Source organism: Astatotilapia calliptera, chromosome 9 (assembly GCF_900246225.1).
Source record: "Astatotilapia calliptera chromosome 9, fAstCal1.2, whole genome shotgun sequence".
Classification (NCBI taxonomy): Eukaryota; Metazoa; Chordata; class Actinopteri; order Cichliformes; family Cichlidae; genus Astatotilapia; species Astatotilapia calliptera.
In genome coordinates, this window is record NC_039310.1 from 21,551,790 (window position 1) to 21,565,855 (window position 14,066).

The 14,066-nt window shown below is 43.2% G+C and overlaps 2 protein-coding genes across 4 annotated transcripts; one reads left to right on the forward strand and one right to left on the reverse strand.

Moving 5' to 3' along the window:
* Positions 1-722: 722 nt before the first annotated feature.
* On the reverse strand, positions 723-7,976 carry chpf2 (chondroitin polymerizing factor 2). Of its 2 annotated transcripts, XM_026179908.1 has the most exons (5): positions 7,923-7,976; positions 6,331-6,570; positions 4,271-4,835; positions 4,001-4,183; positions 723-2,492 (listed from the first exon to the last, which is right to left on the reverse strand). In XM_026179908.1, coding segments are annotated over exons 1-5 (2,265 nt in total). In that variant the 5' UTR covers positions 7,925-7,976; the 3' UTR covers positions 723-1,217. The 2 variants fall into 2 exon arrangements, with proteins under 2 accessions (XP_026035693.1, XP_026035692.1); XM_026179907.1 differs by lacking the exon at positions 7,923-7,976 and having other exon boundaries at positions 6,331-7,916.
* A 6-nt stretch (positions 7,977-7,982) lies between these two features.
* Positions 7,983-14,066, forward strand: abcf2b (ATP-binding cassette, sub-family F (GCN20), member 2b). 2 transcript variants are annotated; one of them, XM_026179909.1, is made up of 15 exons: positions 7,983-8,046; positions 8,844-8,994; positions 9,100-9,312; positions 9,878-10,060; positions 10,163-10,334; positions 11,253-11,348; positions 11,430-11,532; positions 11,727-11,822; positions 11,966-12,085; positions 12,488-12,577; positions 12,660-12,770; positions 12,850-12,912; positions 13,030-13,158; positions 13,238-13,441; positions 13,520-14,066. In XM_026179909.1, exons 2-15 carry the CDS (start codon positions 8,856-8,858, stop codon positions 13,637-13,639), a joined length of 1,839 nt encoding a protein of 612 aa, XP_026035694.1. In that variant the 5' UTR covers positions 7,983-8,046; positions 8,844-8,855; the 3' UTR covers positions 13,640-14,066. The 2 variants fall into 2 exon arrangements, with proteins under 2 accessions (XP_026035694.1, XP_026035695.1); XM_026179910.1 differs by having other exon boundaries at positions 8,032-8,095.

Sequence of the window (14,066 nt, forward strand, 5' to 3'; positions counted from 1 at the left end):
TGCACAGCCCTGCCGTACACTCTGGCTTTGTGCCCTGCCTCATTGGTGGGTTTCGTTTCTTCCATGAGCCAGGCGCTCCTCAGAGGTGGCACACAGGCCTTTTATTGTTCACTGGCCTCACCACGAGGAAGCAGGTGGAGGCGCTTCCAACGGGGAGCTGCAGCAGTGGCTGTAATGCTGACTGCAGCTTTGCTCCCGTCTCAGAAAGAGCTCCTTTAACTCTGCTGCTTCTCTGTTCTCCCGAGCCGACAGGAGAAAGGTGAGTGAAGTAAGCCTTTCAGACCGTTTAACCACCGCCATGTCAAGGTTAACCACCTCAGCCGCTGCAGACCCCGACCCTCCCTCCGGGCACTGAGTTCACCCCCCCCCCCCCCCAAAAAAAAAAGATGTGCATGCAGAACGCTTGCCAAAACTCAAGGAGGCCCGGGCAGGGGTGGAGATTCACTGACTTAATGCGACGAGCAGGCAGCTTTGGAACAAACTGTTCACTGCCTCTGGGGCTCTCTGTAACGCAGCTTTTGGGAAAACTGAGAACACTACAAGACGTATTATTGTGAATGTGAACACACCATCTTTACTGACCACAGAATCTTTTCTGGCTTTTCTTCAGCTCTGCCAAGCAGACAACAGATACCTCCAGGAATAACTGTTCAAGCACGCTGCGTTTTGACTAATGAGACTGAGCCTTTTACACTGTGAGCTTGAATGAATGAAGCAACAACTCTGAGCAGAAGTATCACTCTTTAATACCTCTTAAAGAGCACAAAGTTTAAAGAAAAGGCAGCTTGTTTCAGTATTACTTAAAAAATCCTCACAAAAGGAAGACTTATGGCTCAAGTTTTTCCCCCTCTTATTCATTTCTAACAATAAAGGCTTGTGTTAATTTATTATTGTCTTTAAAAAAAACAAAAGAAAAAAAAGGGGGGGCTATAAATATTGTTGTTCGACCGGAATACAAGTAACGGCTTCTCAAAGTGACGTTAACATCAGTAATGGTTCAACAGGTCTGGACAAGACAGGTTTAAAGTTACACAGTCATAAGTCAGAGGGTTTATTTGCAGCTGCTGGAGTGTCAAAAACAGTCCTGACTTCTTTCCACCTTGTTCAGGGGTGAGAATTTCAGTGTGTGGATGCAAGAAGTACCACGTTTAAAAAAAGAAAGAAAGAAAGGAAACAAAAATCACATTCAGTGTCCTTCAGTCCAAGCTCTATGTGCTCTATGTGCTGTTGGCCTGCTCTTGCTCAAACAGAGCCATGGCTAGATGCGAGCGTGACCCCAGACCCTCCAGGTTGCTGAGAACACAGCGGTGGTAGATGTCCTCGCTGAAGCGGGGATTGCACGTCCGCCGCACGTATTTCTGAATCAGCGCCGGCTCTACTGCTCTGAACACATGCAGGCCCGAGTAACGGACAAAGATGTCGTACACGTCCATGCTTTCCAGGAGCTCCTCGTTATCCAGGATGTCGGCAGCCATCTTCGTCCGTGCGGTCATGTAGTCGGCGTTGTAAAAGCAGGCCTCGTCGAAGACGTGCCGGTCAAAGTGGCCGTCTCGCAGTGACTCCGAAGCAGCGGAGGAGGAGGCAGCGGAGGGCTGCTGGTCACGGTAGAGGACGGCTGGGTTGTACTCCTGGAAGTGGATGGGGAAGAAGACTTGCCAATTGCTGATGGAATTCATTCTGCAGCGGTTCAGGAAGTCAGCGTTGACCTCTGTCCAAACGCTGGCCAGGAAAAATAGTGTGTCCACCGGGTGCTTCTTGGAGATGATGTCCATTAGCTTGACCTGCGAGGGCACCTCGGTCTTCACACTGATCCAGGGGATCTTCACGTCTCCGTAGCGTTTCTCCACTTCCCCAATCATAGCCTTGACGCCAGCAAACACGTCAGTCTGACTGACTCTCTGCGCATCGAAAGGATCGTAGATGAACAAGAACGTGAGTAAAACATTGTCATGGGTGTCCAGAGTGTTCATCACGTACATGTCCAGGAAGTTCCCAACATAGTCCTGATCCTGGGCGGTGACAGGCAGGATGACCTGCACCCGTGTCGCTTCTGTCACATAAGGCATGGGAATAATCTCAACTGAACTTAGAGGTCGCAGCAGGTTGACTCGTTTGGCAATGACCTGGCTGTGGCCTTTCTGGGTGTAGGCCTCCAGCGCGAGGTCCAGTATATACTCCATACCACGTGTGGGATCAAAGCGACGGTACCCATTAAGCAGACGCCTCTTGCGGAACCGTAGCTGTGGCTGGTAGCGCTCGTTGAGACGCTCGACCGCAATCTCTAGAATTGCATTGACGTCTGCGCGGTTGACACCTCTCAACTCACATTTGGGGGAGCCATCGACGCAGGAGTAAATGTGCTCTTCCGTAAAGTACTCCCAGTTTATGACCTCAAAACGCGTCCTGGGTTTGAAGGGAGGGTTGATTCCTATCGGCCACGTCACTCCAGCCTTGCCCTCTGGTGTCAGGTCACTCAGGTTACTGATCTGCATCTGATGAGTGCACACAAAAATTTGAAATGCATCAGAGGTGTCTAGCAATATGTCACCTACAGCCAAAATGCAGGAGATAAGAGCTTCAAAATTCTCAAAATATAAATGAAACATTCTTCCTTTATTAGCAGAGCATACAGGAAAAGAATTCACAGCAACCCAACTATCACTAAAGATAATCAACATAACTGACAGGTGACACAGATCATGTAAATGTTAATTAAAAGTGTGCTTCATGACATAACCTGATATGTTTAACATCCTCAGTGACAGGCTGTTAAACACACAGGGGAACGCTGTATTGTTGTGATAAAACCTGCTTCCTATAAAGTTGTTGTCTTGCGTGAGGAATGTAGGGAGTTAGACTGGATCATTTCTCCAGCAAAAGAGAAAACACGAGTTGACAAGATGAGCAACTAACATCTATTTATGTCCTTTGAAAATGCAGCCCCTTTCCCCCGTGGTTCTTTTATATGACCTGCAGAAAAGAAGATGGTAAGAACATGTTGGGCAAAGTATCTAAGATGGGCAGACACTTGTCATCAACATCCATCATGAAATTATTAAATAGCCTTGTCTAAGCCAAGTCTTTTTACGGCCCTTCCCTCACAGTTTTTTCCATCACAGTCGAGCGAAGTTGATTTGGAAAAGGATGTCACAGGTCATTTTTTTGATTATCCATCTGATTAAGGAAGAGAAACAGGGAGGAAATGCCAAATTACACAATAACCGAACTGAAAACAGTTTATGGAGTGATGAATCCAAATTTGACATTTTTGGTTTAAATCATTGTCAATATATATAGACTGCATTTCAGCCAGTGGTGTTGGAGATCTTGTCAAATCATGAACACAAAAAAGTACCATCAGGTTTTGATCCACCATACAGTATCATGTGGAAAATATCTAATTGGCAGCAGTTTGGGTTTTTCAGCATGACCATGATTCCAACCACACTGTAATTGAATTAAAAGCATTAAAAGCCATTAGAATTGTACAAACTCTGTTTTTGCCTTATACTATATTTCCATGTATGTTTGCATGCTGCAGTATTTCCCACTTTTGTAGTAAACTGTAAGTAAATGAATGGTGGCTTAAAACGTTTGCACAGTACTGTACTGTATCAAGTGTTCCTTGCTCTTTAACCAGTATACACAAAAATTAGCTATAACAATAAGTTATGTCTAATAAAGTCATGACTTATTTTATAGCTCTGTGGTGCGGTAAGCTATATTTAACCTTAAGTCAAAACAACTCTAATGAACTGTCATTAGCAGCTACTTTAGTTACATAAGGTTTCTCAGGCAGATCATACTCGGCACAACACCACATCCCTTCTCTTGGTTTTCTGGCATATAAATATTGTTTCAGTCAGGAATTACTGACTCAGGTCCTGAAGAGGGTGTGGTGAAATAAGAACAAACTGTATACTAAATTTTGACTAAGAAGTGATGAGTCAGGCAGAGAAAAATGTTTATAGGAGCGAAAAACAAAACCTGTATTACAAACCTGCAGCTGCTGGATCTGCAGGTAAGTCCATTCTAGCTCAATGTGGCTGAAGCGTTTGTGCAGTCGATACATGAGATTTGGGTCAGACACAGGATGCACTGTGAAGGCATTTTTAAACTCTGGGCTATCTTCACGCTCTGGGTCTGCATTTTTCCCAAGCTCAAAATAACGGTAGGTCATCTCCTGCGAAAAACATGCACATATAAATATTAATATAGCGGACAATCCTCCTACTGATTAAGCTACTTATTTCAAAGTCTGTGTTTTTACCTGGTGCACTTCCACACAACTCATACCCAGGTAGTCGATAATACAGCGGCCCAGCCACTCATCAGGCCTCACGCTGAGGATGTCATTGCGGCAGGTGTCGAGATGGGGCTGCAGACGGGCCAGCAGACTGCGGGACAGCAGGTAGCCATAGCCTCCGTGGCAGTAACGTGCCTTCTCCTCACCACCGATGAACTCCTCTGCCCTGCCCATATACAGGTCCTGACCTGCGCTGAGGTGGCCCACCAGCTCCGACAGCCGATCCGCCTGCATGTACGTGTCATCCTGGGCTAATAGGAACCAGTCGTATTCCGAGCCGTAGTGCTGGTGGAGGTGGCGTACCGTCTCATACATCAGCCACACCGGGCGATCGTCGCCATGGGCAACCACAGTCATCCCGTGAGGCACCTTGGGGCTGCGCAGGCCTGTGAAGAAGAAGGTCCGGTGGAAGTGGTGGGCAACTGTGCGGTTCACCGCTACGGCCAGCGTGTTGAGGGTGGCCCGAGAAGTGAGCACGCCCACCAGGAGTCGCTCTCTGATGCCCAGTTCAGTGTGGATGTATCGTGTTCTGAAGAAAGAGGGCAAAGAGGGAGCAATTACAGCAAACAGCAAGAACACCGATGCATAAAAAGTATCTTCTCATAAGCGTGAACTTGTTTCCATCACAAGATACTAATGTGATGCAGATACTAAGTGGCTGTGAAATAAAAGATAATTGGATAGAAATGTTTGTGTAGGTGGTGTCTTTTTGGATTTAAAGAAGGAATTTGATACCAAGTTATTTTATCTGAATTGGCACTATATATATATATATATATATATATATATATATATATATATATAATTTTTCTGCAGAAAATGTTAATCTATGCTATGGATGTTATCAAATCTCCTTTTTTTTGCGTGTTCTACAGGAGTCCCACACTTCTCCGTACCAAGTCCCCTTTTATTATCACTTTATAGCAATAATCTACCTATTGTATCCCAAAATGTTAATATCCAAATGTATGCAGATGATCCCTGGAAAGCATCCTTGACTCCTTCACTTCTAGGAATGGCTTGGTAAATCATACATTTTATTAAGTAGTAAAAATGAGCATGCATGATGTTTTCAAAAGAACCAGTAAATGAGCTGAAATAACACTATATAAAATATATATTTTTGCAATGATGTCAGTGGTATTTTTAAGCCTTTTATGGGCAGTATTTTCTGTGGGGGCATTTACACACAACTATATCTAGAGAACTACTTAAGCTATGTCAGTTAAGTTTTGAGGTCCTGCTACTTTAAGGAGTTTCAAAAGAGTAGCTAAAGTTCCACATAAAATTCTAAAAGTTTGAATTTGCTTGAAATTCATCATCTCTGTAAAAAGAACAAATTCAATGATAGTAGGATTAAATTTGTACACAAAATCCCATCGATGAGGTGTTCTATTATATCTCCCCCCTCCAAAATTGGCAACCCTGCTAAATAATGACAATAATAATTACAGTGCTTCACAACAGAAAAAAGGAAAAAAGCAAATGAAACATCAAATTGAACGTAAATATCAATAATTAAAGAGGATTGATAGAAATAAAAAGTGTAAGCACAGGAGAGGCCTGCTTTTAAAAATATGTCTGTAAGAAGCATTTGTAAGACCACAGTGAGCTGGCCAATCAGATCTCATCTGGGAGATTATTCCAAGGAATGGTTGTACTGACAGAGAAAACCTGATCATCCTTATGGGATGACTATCAGAGCCAGTAGAAATAAATAAAAAAGATAAGAAATAAAATTGAAAAAAGAAAATGGATGCAATCTTTTGCATCAGTGAGTTTTCTGAAGGAATTTGTGGCATAATCTGTAATCTACAGGCCACTTATTCTCTGTACCCCCCTCAGTGCAATGAGAGCATTGCAGGGGGGAATTAAATGTAAGAATGTAAAATGGGGAATTAACTAAATGCAAATCCACACTGTGTGGAAAAAGTCTCCAGCTTCTTTCAATTAAAAGTCGAGCAATGCTTCCTGTGATCCTTCTTTAAGCACCTGGAAACAGGGACCATACCTCCCGCACTTACCTGAGGACCTTCTTGTGCGGCTTGTTTGGGTCCTTGTGATAGGGCACTATGCGTGGCTGAAAGTCTGCGTCTCCAGCTCCATCTCTTGAATCTCTGTGGCCCTCTCCCCCACCCAAAAACCGCCTGCCATTGCCCAGCTCATCTCCACAGGAGTCCTCCGTGTCTCCTTGGGTCCAGGACACCATCAAAAGGCTCAGACTGCATCCAAGAGACAGCCCCAGGATAAGGGGTAAAGCAGGCCTGAACAGGGCCAAAAATGAGGAGAGACGCATCCCTGGCAGTTATGAGCTACACTTATTGTGGCTGTGCTGGGAAAATTTTTTTAAAAAAATCCCAACAACAAAAAACTAGAGCACTGATAGTGCCAACACTCCTGCCATATGTTAACACGTCTTTGATAAATCTGAACCGAAATGAGTAAAGAAAATGACAGAAAACTGGCTTAAAATTAAAGTCTGTTCCCAGTCCCTTTCAGCGAGGTAGTGAAGTTTCTACTCAGCCTATAACGAATGATTAAATCTAAACGTTACATGTTACAGCACTTTTTAAATGTTTTTTTTGTTTGACAAATGCAAGAAATGTCGTTTTTAATCCAACGTCACAACGGAAGATGACCAAACTGTAAAGCTACCGGAATGAAGCACTTTGTTCATCTGAAAGATGAAATGCATACAGATATTTTCGCATGATTAACAGTCATTGCGAGTCAAAATTTTAAGATAACAAAAAGGGAAGAAAAACTCAGAAATGTCGTTGTCATAAAAATTGTGTAACGTTACTCTGGTGGTTTTTTAACCGTTACCTTAATTAGCTTAACTAGTTTGGGATGGCGTTAGCTAGAAGCCAAAGTCAGCTAACTAATGCAGCTAGACGATGAACTAGTAAAGTTAACCGTTTATCTGGTTACCAGTAATAAAAGACAACCCGAAGCGAGAATACTCGGAAGTATGAACTCCACAGTATCGTTTTCCACCAGAGGAAAGCATTAGGGAGCCGAGCTAGCGAGCTAGCGTCGAGTCCGTTGTTTCCGTACACAAACGACGATCCATCTCCACGAATGCTGACTCGAAGGAGATCCCATGTAACACAGCTCATACCGGGGGGGAAAGCTACGAAGCACAGCCGTGCACATTGTCGCCCATCTCCGTCAGTTTCCTGACTTCCTCAAAAAATCCGAGTGCCACACAGACAGCGCTGAAACAGCGTCCCTCTTCAACCTCATCACCGACCGCCGAGTGCTGCCGCAGCATCACCCCCCGACTGAGCAGCTACCGGCAGATCTCTTCTTAGTGAAAGCAGTACTTAAAAATAAATTCCTCCTAGAAAATCACATTGAACGCACGAATGTGTTAGATACGTATCAACACAACATCTTAGTGATAAGAGGGCAAAAGAAGCCTTACTAGGATGGCAAAACCTCATAAATACAATATCTACCCATTAGTCAGTGCCAGTTTTCAACTCATAAGCCGTCTCTTTAGTTCTACCTAAAAAATATATAAATTTGGCTTATTTAGTAGTTAATTTAAGGTTCAGTTGATGGGTAAAGGGACATTTTTACTGCAGTCCCACGAGAAGAGGAGGGAACTTACATCTTCACCGCCCTCCTTGACCATATATGGTCCGTCTGGCGGCTTGGCGAGCGGCTACATCCACCCGGCGAAAGTGGACACGAGACTGTCGGTGTGTTCAGGAGAACAGTGGTTCATTATTTAGGTAAGAGAGGGAATAACACTGTATGAGAGCTGCCACGGTTGTATGACATGTAAGCTGTTTTATTTTAAGATAAACACAGATGTGGGGGTGAGCTCTAGTTAGCCGATTTGAGAGTTTTTCGAAGCTACTTGGGGCCCTGCGTCAAGTTAGCTTTAGCTGCTCAGGCCTGGCTACCGTTGTTAGCTTAGCTAAGGGGCTAACGCGCTAAATAGCCGGCTTATAAAAACTATTACGATTTACTTTTTATGTTTGACACTCTGGGCTCCTTAGACCATGATATTTATTATGGTTGGTTAACTGTGAAATGACAAAGTGTGACGTGTAGGCTGCTAACAGCTATGCTATCATGCGTTATACCGCAAAAAGCCCAACGTGCGGGCAGGTGGGACTGAAAGGAAACAAAATGCGGGTTTGGGGAGGGAGCATTATCCCCGCTATTACTGTCATTTAGTTGTCCTTAGACATTTTAGGCCTTTATACTCAAAGTTAGCCTACTTTTTAATGTAATCTGTAAAATGGTGTTATACGGTGAGTTCAATTACCGGCACATTTTTAACATTATGGTAAACAGGCAAGTGTACCGAGGTTGGTCCTGGCGCCTCATTATGTAAGCGATTAGTCATTTTTACCCTTATTTATATTCTGACATTTAACTGGTAGACTAAGACCAATTGGAAAATTGAGAAACCGTTAAACAACCTATGATCACGATTCCCCTGACACACTGCGATTCTATTTTGGTCTTAGTTTCTTCTTCATCCATATCATTTCTGTGTTTTTCTTTTCCTATAATGTAGCACTGCACAACCATGCCGTCTGACCTGGCTAAGAAGAAAGCAGCAAAGAAGAAGGAGGCTGCCAAAGCTCGCCAGCGCACCAAGAAAACTGAAGAAGTAAATGGGGAGAGTGAACAACAAGAGGCCCAGCTTAATGGAGCAGAGAGCAATGGTGAGAAGATGACTGAGGAAAAGCACTGATTGCTCACTGGATTTGTCAGCCTGTGGTAAATTTTCTAACTGAAGCTCTCTTGTTTTCTTTAAATATATTTGATAGGTGTTGAAAATTTGACAAAGGAGCTGGATGAGTTTGAGCTGCGGAAAACGGAGGCCCGGGCAGTGACGGGTGTTCTTGCCTCCCACCCTAACAGCACTGATGTCCATATAAGCAGCCTGTCGCTCACCTTCCATGGTCAAGAGCTGCTTGCAGACACCAGCCTGGAGCTGAACTCAGGCAGACGCTATGGCCTCATTGGTCTTAATGGCACAGGTAACTAATTTATCCTGGAGCAGTACGTTTCTATTAAGACTTTAAACACACAGACATTAGAAACCAAAAGGAAAACCCCCCCAGCTGTTTCAAAACCTAGTATTTCATTTGGCCATCTGGCCCTTTAGGCCAAAGGGAAAAACCTGAATAACTGATGATATTAAAGGGTTCATATTACAGGAATTATATAAAGTTGACATTAGGCTTCAACCAATGATAGGGAAATGACAACATGAAATGGTTGGAACCCAAATTAAACCTTCCTGAGTTTTAAGGATTTGAAGCAAGTACCAATGAGAGAAAGATGCTGGTGACTGACACCTCAGATGGAAGGGTGTAAAAGCATTAGAAAGTTGAAGCAGAAATCTTGGCAGCTTTATGGCCCACCTGAGGCCCATGGGAGTGGCCAGTAGGGAATCTCTTATCAACACTGGTTCTGCTACACTTCCTTGTGTAGCTTGCATTTGTCAAATGTTCTTATATCACATCCCACAAAACATTTTTCTCTCTATTATTTATTTATTTATTTATTTATTTATTTATTTATTTTCCCGTTTTTTGCCAGGAAAATCCATGCTGTTGTCAGCCATCGGACATCGTGAGATTCCCATTCCAGAGCACATAGATATTTACCACTTGACCCGAGAGATGGCCCCCAGCGAAAAGACTGCTCTGCAGTGTGTCATGGAGGTGGATGAACAGAGGATCATGTTGGAGAAGGAGGCAGAAAGACTTGCCCATGAAGACTGTGAGTGTTCAAATAAACTGCAGGAAGTTGAAAAATCTCTCTAATTATGCTTTAGCTATATTATAAATGCCTTTTTTTTTTTTTTTTTTTTTTTGTAAACAGCTGAGTGTGAGAAGCTGATGGAGCTGTATGAGCGTCTGGAGGAGCTGGATGCAGACAAGGCGGAGATGCGAGCCTCTCGGATCCTCCACGGTTTGGGTTTCAGCACTGCGATGCAGCAGAAGAAACTGAAGGACTTCAGTGGAGGGTGGAGGATGCGTGTTGCTCTGGCCAGGTAGACACAGCTCGTATAGTACTGTACCACTGAGTTACGGTCATCCTCGTCTCTCCAGCTTTCGACTGATCCTGTGTCCCTTGTCCAAATGACAGAAAAACGCACACGATAAAAGCAAACTGTAGCATTGTGTCCTGACTTCCCACTTTAGTTTCCTGTATGGTAGATACAGGAAACTAAAGTGGGCATAAGTTATAATTTCCTCTGTGTAGTCACGATAACCAATACAGGGAGGGGAATGAGGTGATAATGTATCCATTAAGGTAGCAGTATGAACCCTTTGTGATGTGTAACGTGTTGCCCTAATACAAGAAACGCAACAGTGGTCTCAGTAGATCTGGTGTGAGTGACACAGACTGGGGACTATCATGTTTCTAGCATCTCCGGTTTGACAATGGAATCATTTGGATGACTAATAGGGTATTGGCATGATAGCCAGAGTGGTATTAAGTCCTAACATTTCAGTCTGTTTTGTGTAAAATATCTCTCCTGTCTCTCGATCTTCATTGTGCCCTGCCTATACAATATTGTGTTATAATGTGGAGAGGAGATAAACTAGTGTGAAATTGATATTCAAATTCACTATAATATTGAACCAAAACAAACAATCCTATTGTTTTGCTCATTTCATAATAAAGGTGCTTCAAGAACACATTTCATATTACTTGTGTGTGCACTCAGACACAGTTGCTGGAGTTGGATATATGTCCTGGTGTAAATCTCAAAGTACAGAAAGACCAATTAAAGATCTTTGATCCTGAAGATCTTCATCCATCGCACACAAAGCACAGGGATTTTTGTAATTTTAAAATGTGAAAGCACAAGCATTCAAGACTAGTTCTGAGCTTTAGATTTGAGGAGTTAATCTAAACAAACTATCAGTATTGCTTTAAATTCAGCTGTTTGACATCTTTGTAGGGCTTTGTTCATCAAGCCCTTCATGCTGCTGCTGGATGAGCCCACTAACCACTTGGACCTGGATGCTTGCGTGTGGTTGGAGGAGGAGCTTAAGTCGTAAGTTTTCCCTCTGCTTCCTTCATTTAAGTCGGATATGGATTAAGACTCATTTTTGATCAACTTGATGGTTTTTGTCAGGTTTAAGCGAATCCTCGTGCTCATCTCACACTCTCAAGACTTCCTGAACGGTGTGTGTACCAATATCATCCACCTGCATCAGAAGAAACTGAAGTACTACACGGTAAGGGCATGCAGCTGAAGTGACTGCCAGAAAAGAAAACACCCTGAGCATGCTTTGTAGGCTTCCAAGTATCATGAATAGATTGCTATACATGTAATCACATAATGCTGAATAAGGAAACCAGAGGCAGGCTATTACTAAATATATGTGTGCCACCCTGTTGGATGACAGTGCAAATCTATTTTCATTATAAGGGTAACTATGACCAGTATGTGAAGACCAGACAGGAACTGGAAGAGAACCAGATGAAGCGCTTTAACTGGGAACAGGACCAGATAGCACACATGAAGGTAAAAAAGGGACATCATGTGGCCACGTGTCACTGCCTGATTGGTACAGAGACTTAGGCATCCTTTTATGAAGCAGTTACTGTTGCTATAGCCACACAGTAACATTTGCACTCAATTATCTTTTTTGTATCCCAATTTTCTAGAACTACATAGCCAGGTTTGGTCACGGCTCTGCAAAACTGGCACGACAAGCACAGAGCAAAGAGAAGACTCTGCAGAAGATGGTTGCATCAGGCTTGACTGAAAGAGTCGTGAATGACAAGGTACAGTAACTGTGGCCTATTAAATTTCATCTCTTTTTTTTTCTCTTTTTTTAACTTAATAGTATCAGTTCACAACAATGGTTGTCACAAGCCAGTTTAAACTGTAAAGAGCCTGAAATATCAGGGAGAGAACCCAGTCAATCAGATTATTCTTGGAGCTCCAATTGGTGACAGTGGGAAGGAAGAAGTTCCCTTTAACAGGTTTCCTGAATCTAATATGAGAGCTGATTTGACAAGAGGGAATGTTTTGCCTCCTATTCTACAACCTTTGAAACTGTTGCTCAGCTTGCAGCCAGGCAGTTGTTTTTCCAACTTCTGGATCAGTAATGTATGTGTTTTTTAGGGACTGTGGTTAGTGGTGAAACCTACCAACTTAGCAGTAACCCTTCCTGTTTCCCACAGACTCTGTCATTTTATTTTCCTCCCTGTGGGAAGATTCCTCCTCCTGTTATCATGGTTCAGAATGTGAGCTTCAAGTACAGTGAGAATACAGTGAGTATAATGCATTTATATTTTCCCCTCCTTTTAAAATATGGATTTATTTGGCACACTTAGTGATTTTTGTTTCCTTTAGCCGTACATATATAAAGACCTGGAGTTTGGTATTGACTTGGACACGCGAGTGGCTCTGGTGGGACCCAATGGAGCTGGGAAATCTACACTTCTGAAGCTGCTTATGGGAGAGGTAAGGCATCTTTATCATCAGCTTAGATCTACTCCCAGTTGATTTCAGAGTGATGAGGTTTATTCTCTTGTCTCTGTAGCTCCTACCTACTGATGGTATGATCCGCAAACATTCTCATGTCAAGATTGGCAGATATCACCAGGTAAAACAAATCTTTTGAACATACTGCACAGGCTCCATCTGATTCATGGCGTTAGACACTGGCGGTGGCTGGTACAGTTAAAGATAAACGTGTGGGTTTTTAAACTTTTCTCTATAGCACCTGACTGAGCAGCTTGAGCTGGACTTGTCTCCTTTGGAGTACATGATGAAGTGTTTCCCTGAGATCAAAGAAAAGGAGGAGATGCGGAAGATCATCGGTCGCTATGGTCTAACTGGGAAACAGCAGGTAGGAAGGGGATACTTTCCCAGAACTACTATTAATTTTGTCTCCTCTCTACCATTCTAACATTTGAAACATCTTCCAGGTCAGTCCGATCAGAAATTTGTCAGATGGTCAGAAGTGCAGAGTGTGTTTTGCTTGGCTGGCCTGGCAGAACCCTCATATGCTGTTCCTTGACGAGCCTACTAATCACCTGGATATCGAGACTATTGATGCATTGGCAGAAGCGATCAACGAGTTCGAGGGTGGTATGATGCTAGTCAGCCACGACTTCAGGCTAATTCAGCAGGTATGGACTGATCACTTAAAGCAATCAATTAGACCTTGATTAGAAGTGTCGCTGTACTAATGGTCTCCCTTCCTGCAGGTGGCTCAAGAGATCTGGGTCTGTGAGAAGCAGACCATCACAAAGTGGAACAGAGACATCCTGGCATACAAAGAGCATCTGAAATCAAAGATCGAAAAACAGCAGGCACATGACATCTAGAGGAGCTTCATGCTGAGCCACTCCTTTATCTCATCACAGATTTGACCTGCGAACTCCTGAAGGGATGAGCAGGAAACGTCCAAGCCAGAACTAAAACGGTCTCTTGTACATGTTGTACTGTATTTCCATCGGTTTGACAGTGCTGCACCGTGCTGAACATGACCCAAACCCCCTCCGCTGTTCTCTGATTGGCTGATTCACCCGAAGCATCTCGGTGCATTTTGGAATGCATTCCATTGTGCTGTCTTCATAGGAAAGTTTTATTTTTCCACGTTCTGTTTATCCCAACATGTATGCAGCAGCTTTTAGGTCATATTTTATATTTAAAAAATTGACTTCTTTCTCCCCCCATGTAAAATTACAGTTCTGCCTTATTTAACAATGTAATGCAATAAGTTTGTCTGAATAAACGGAACATTAAAAAACA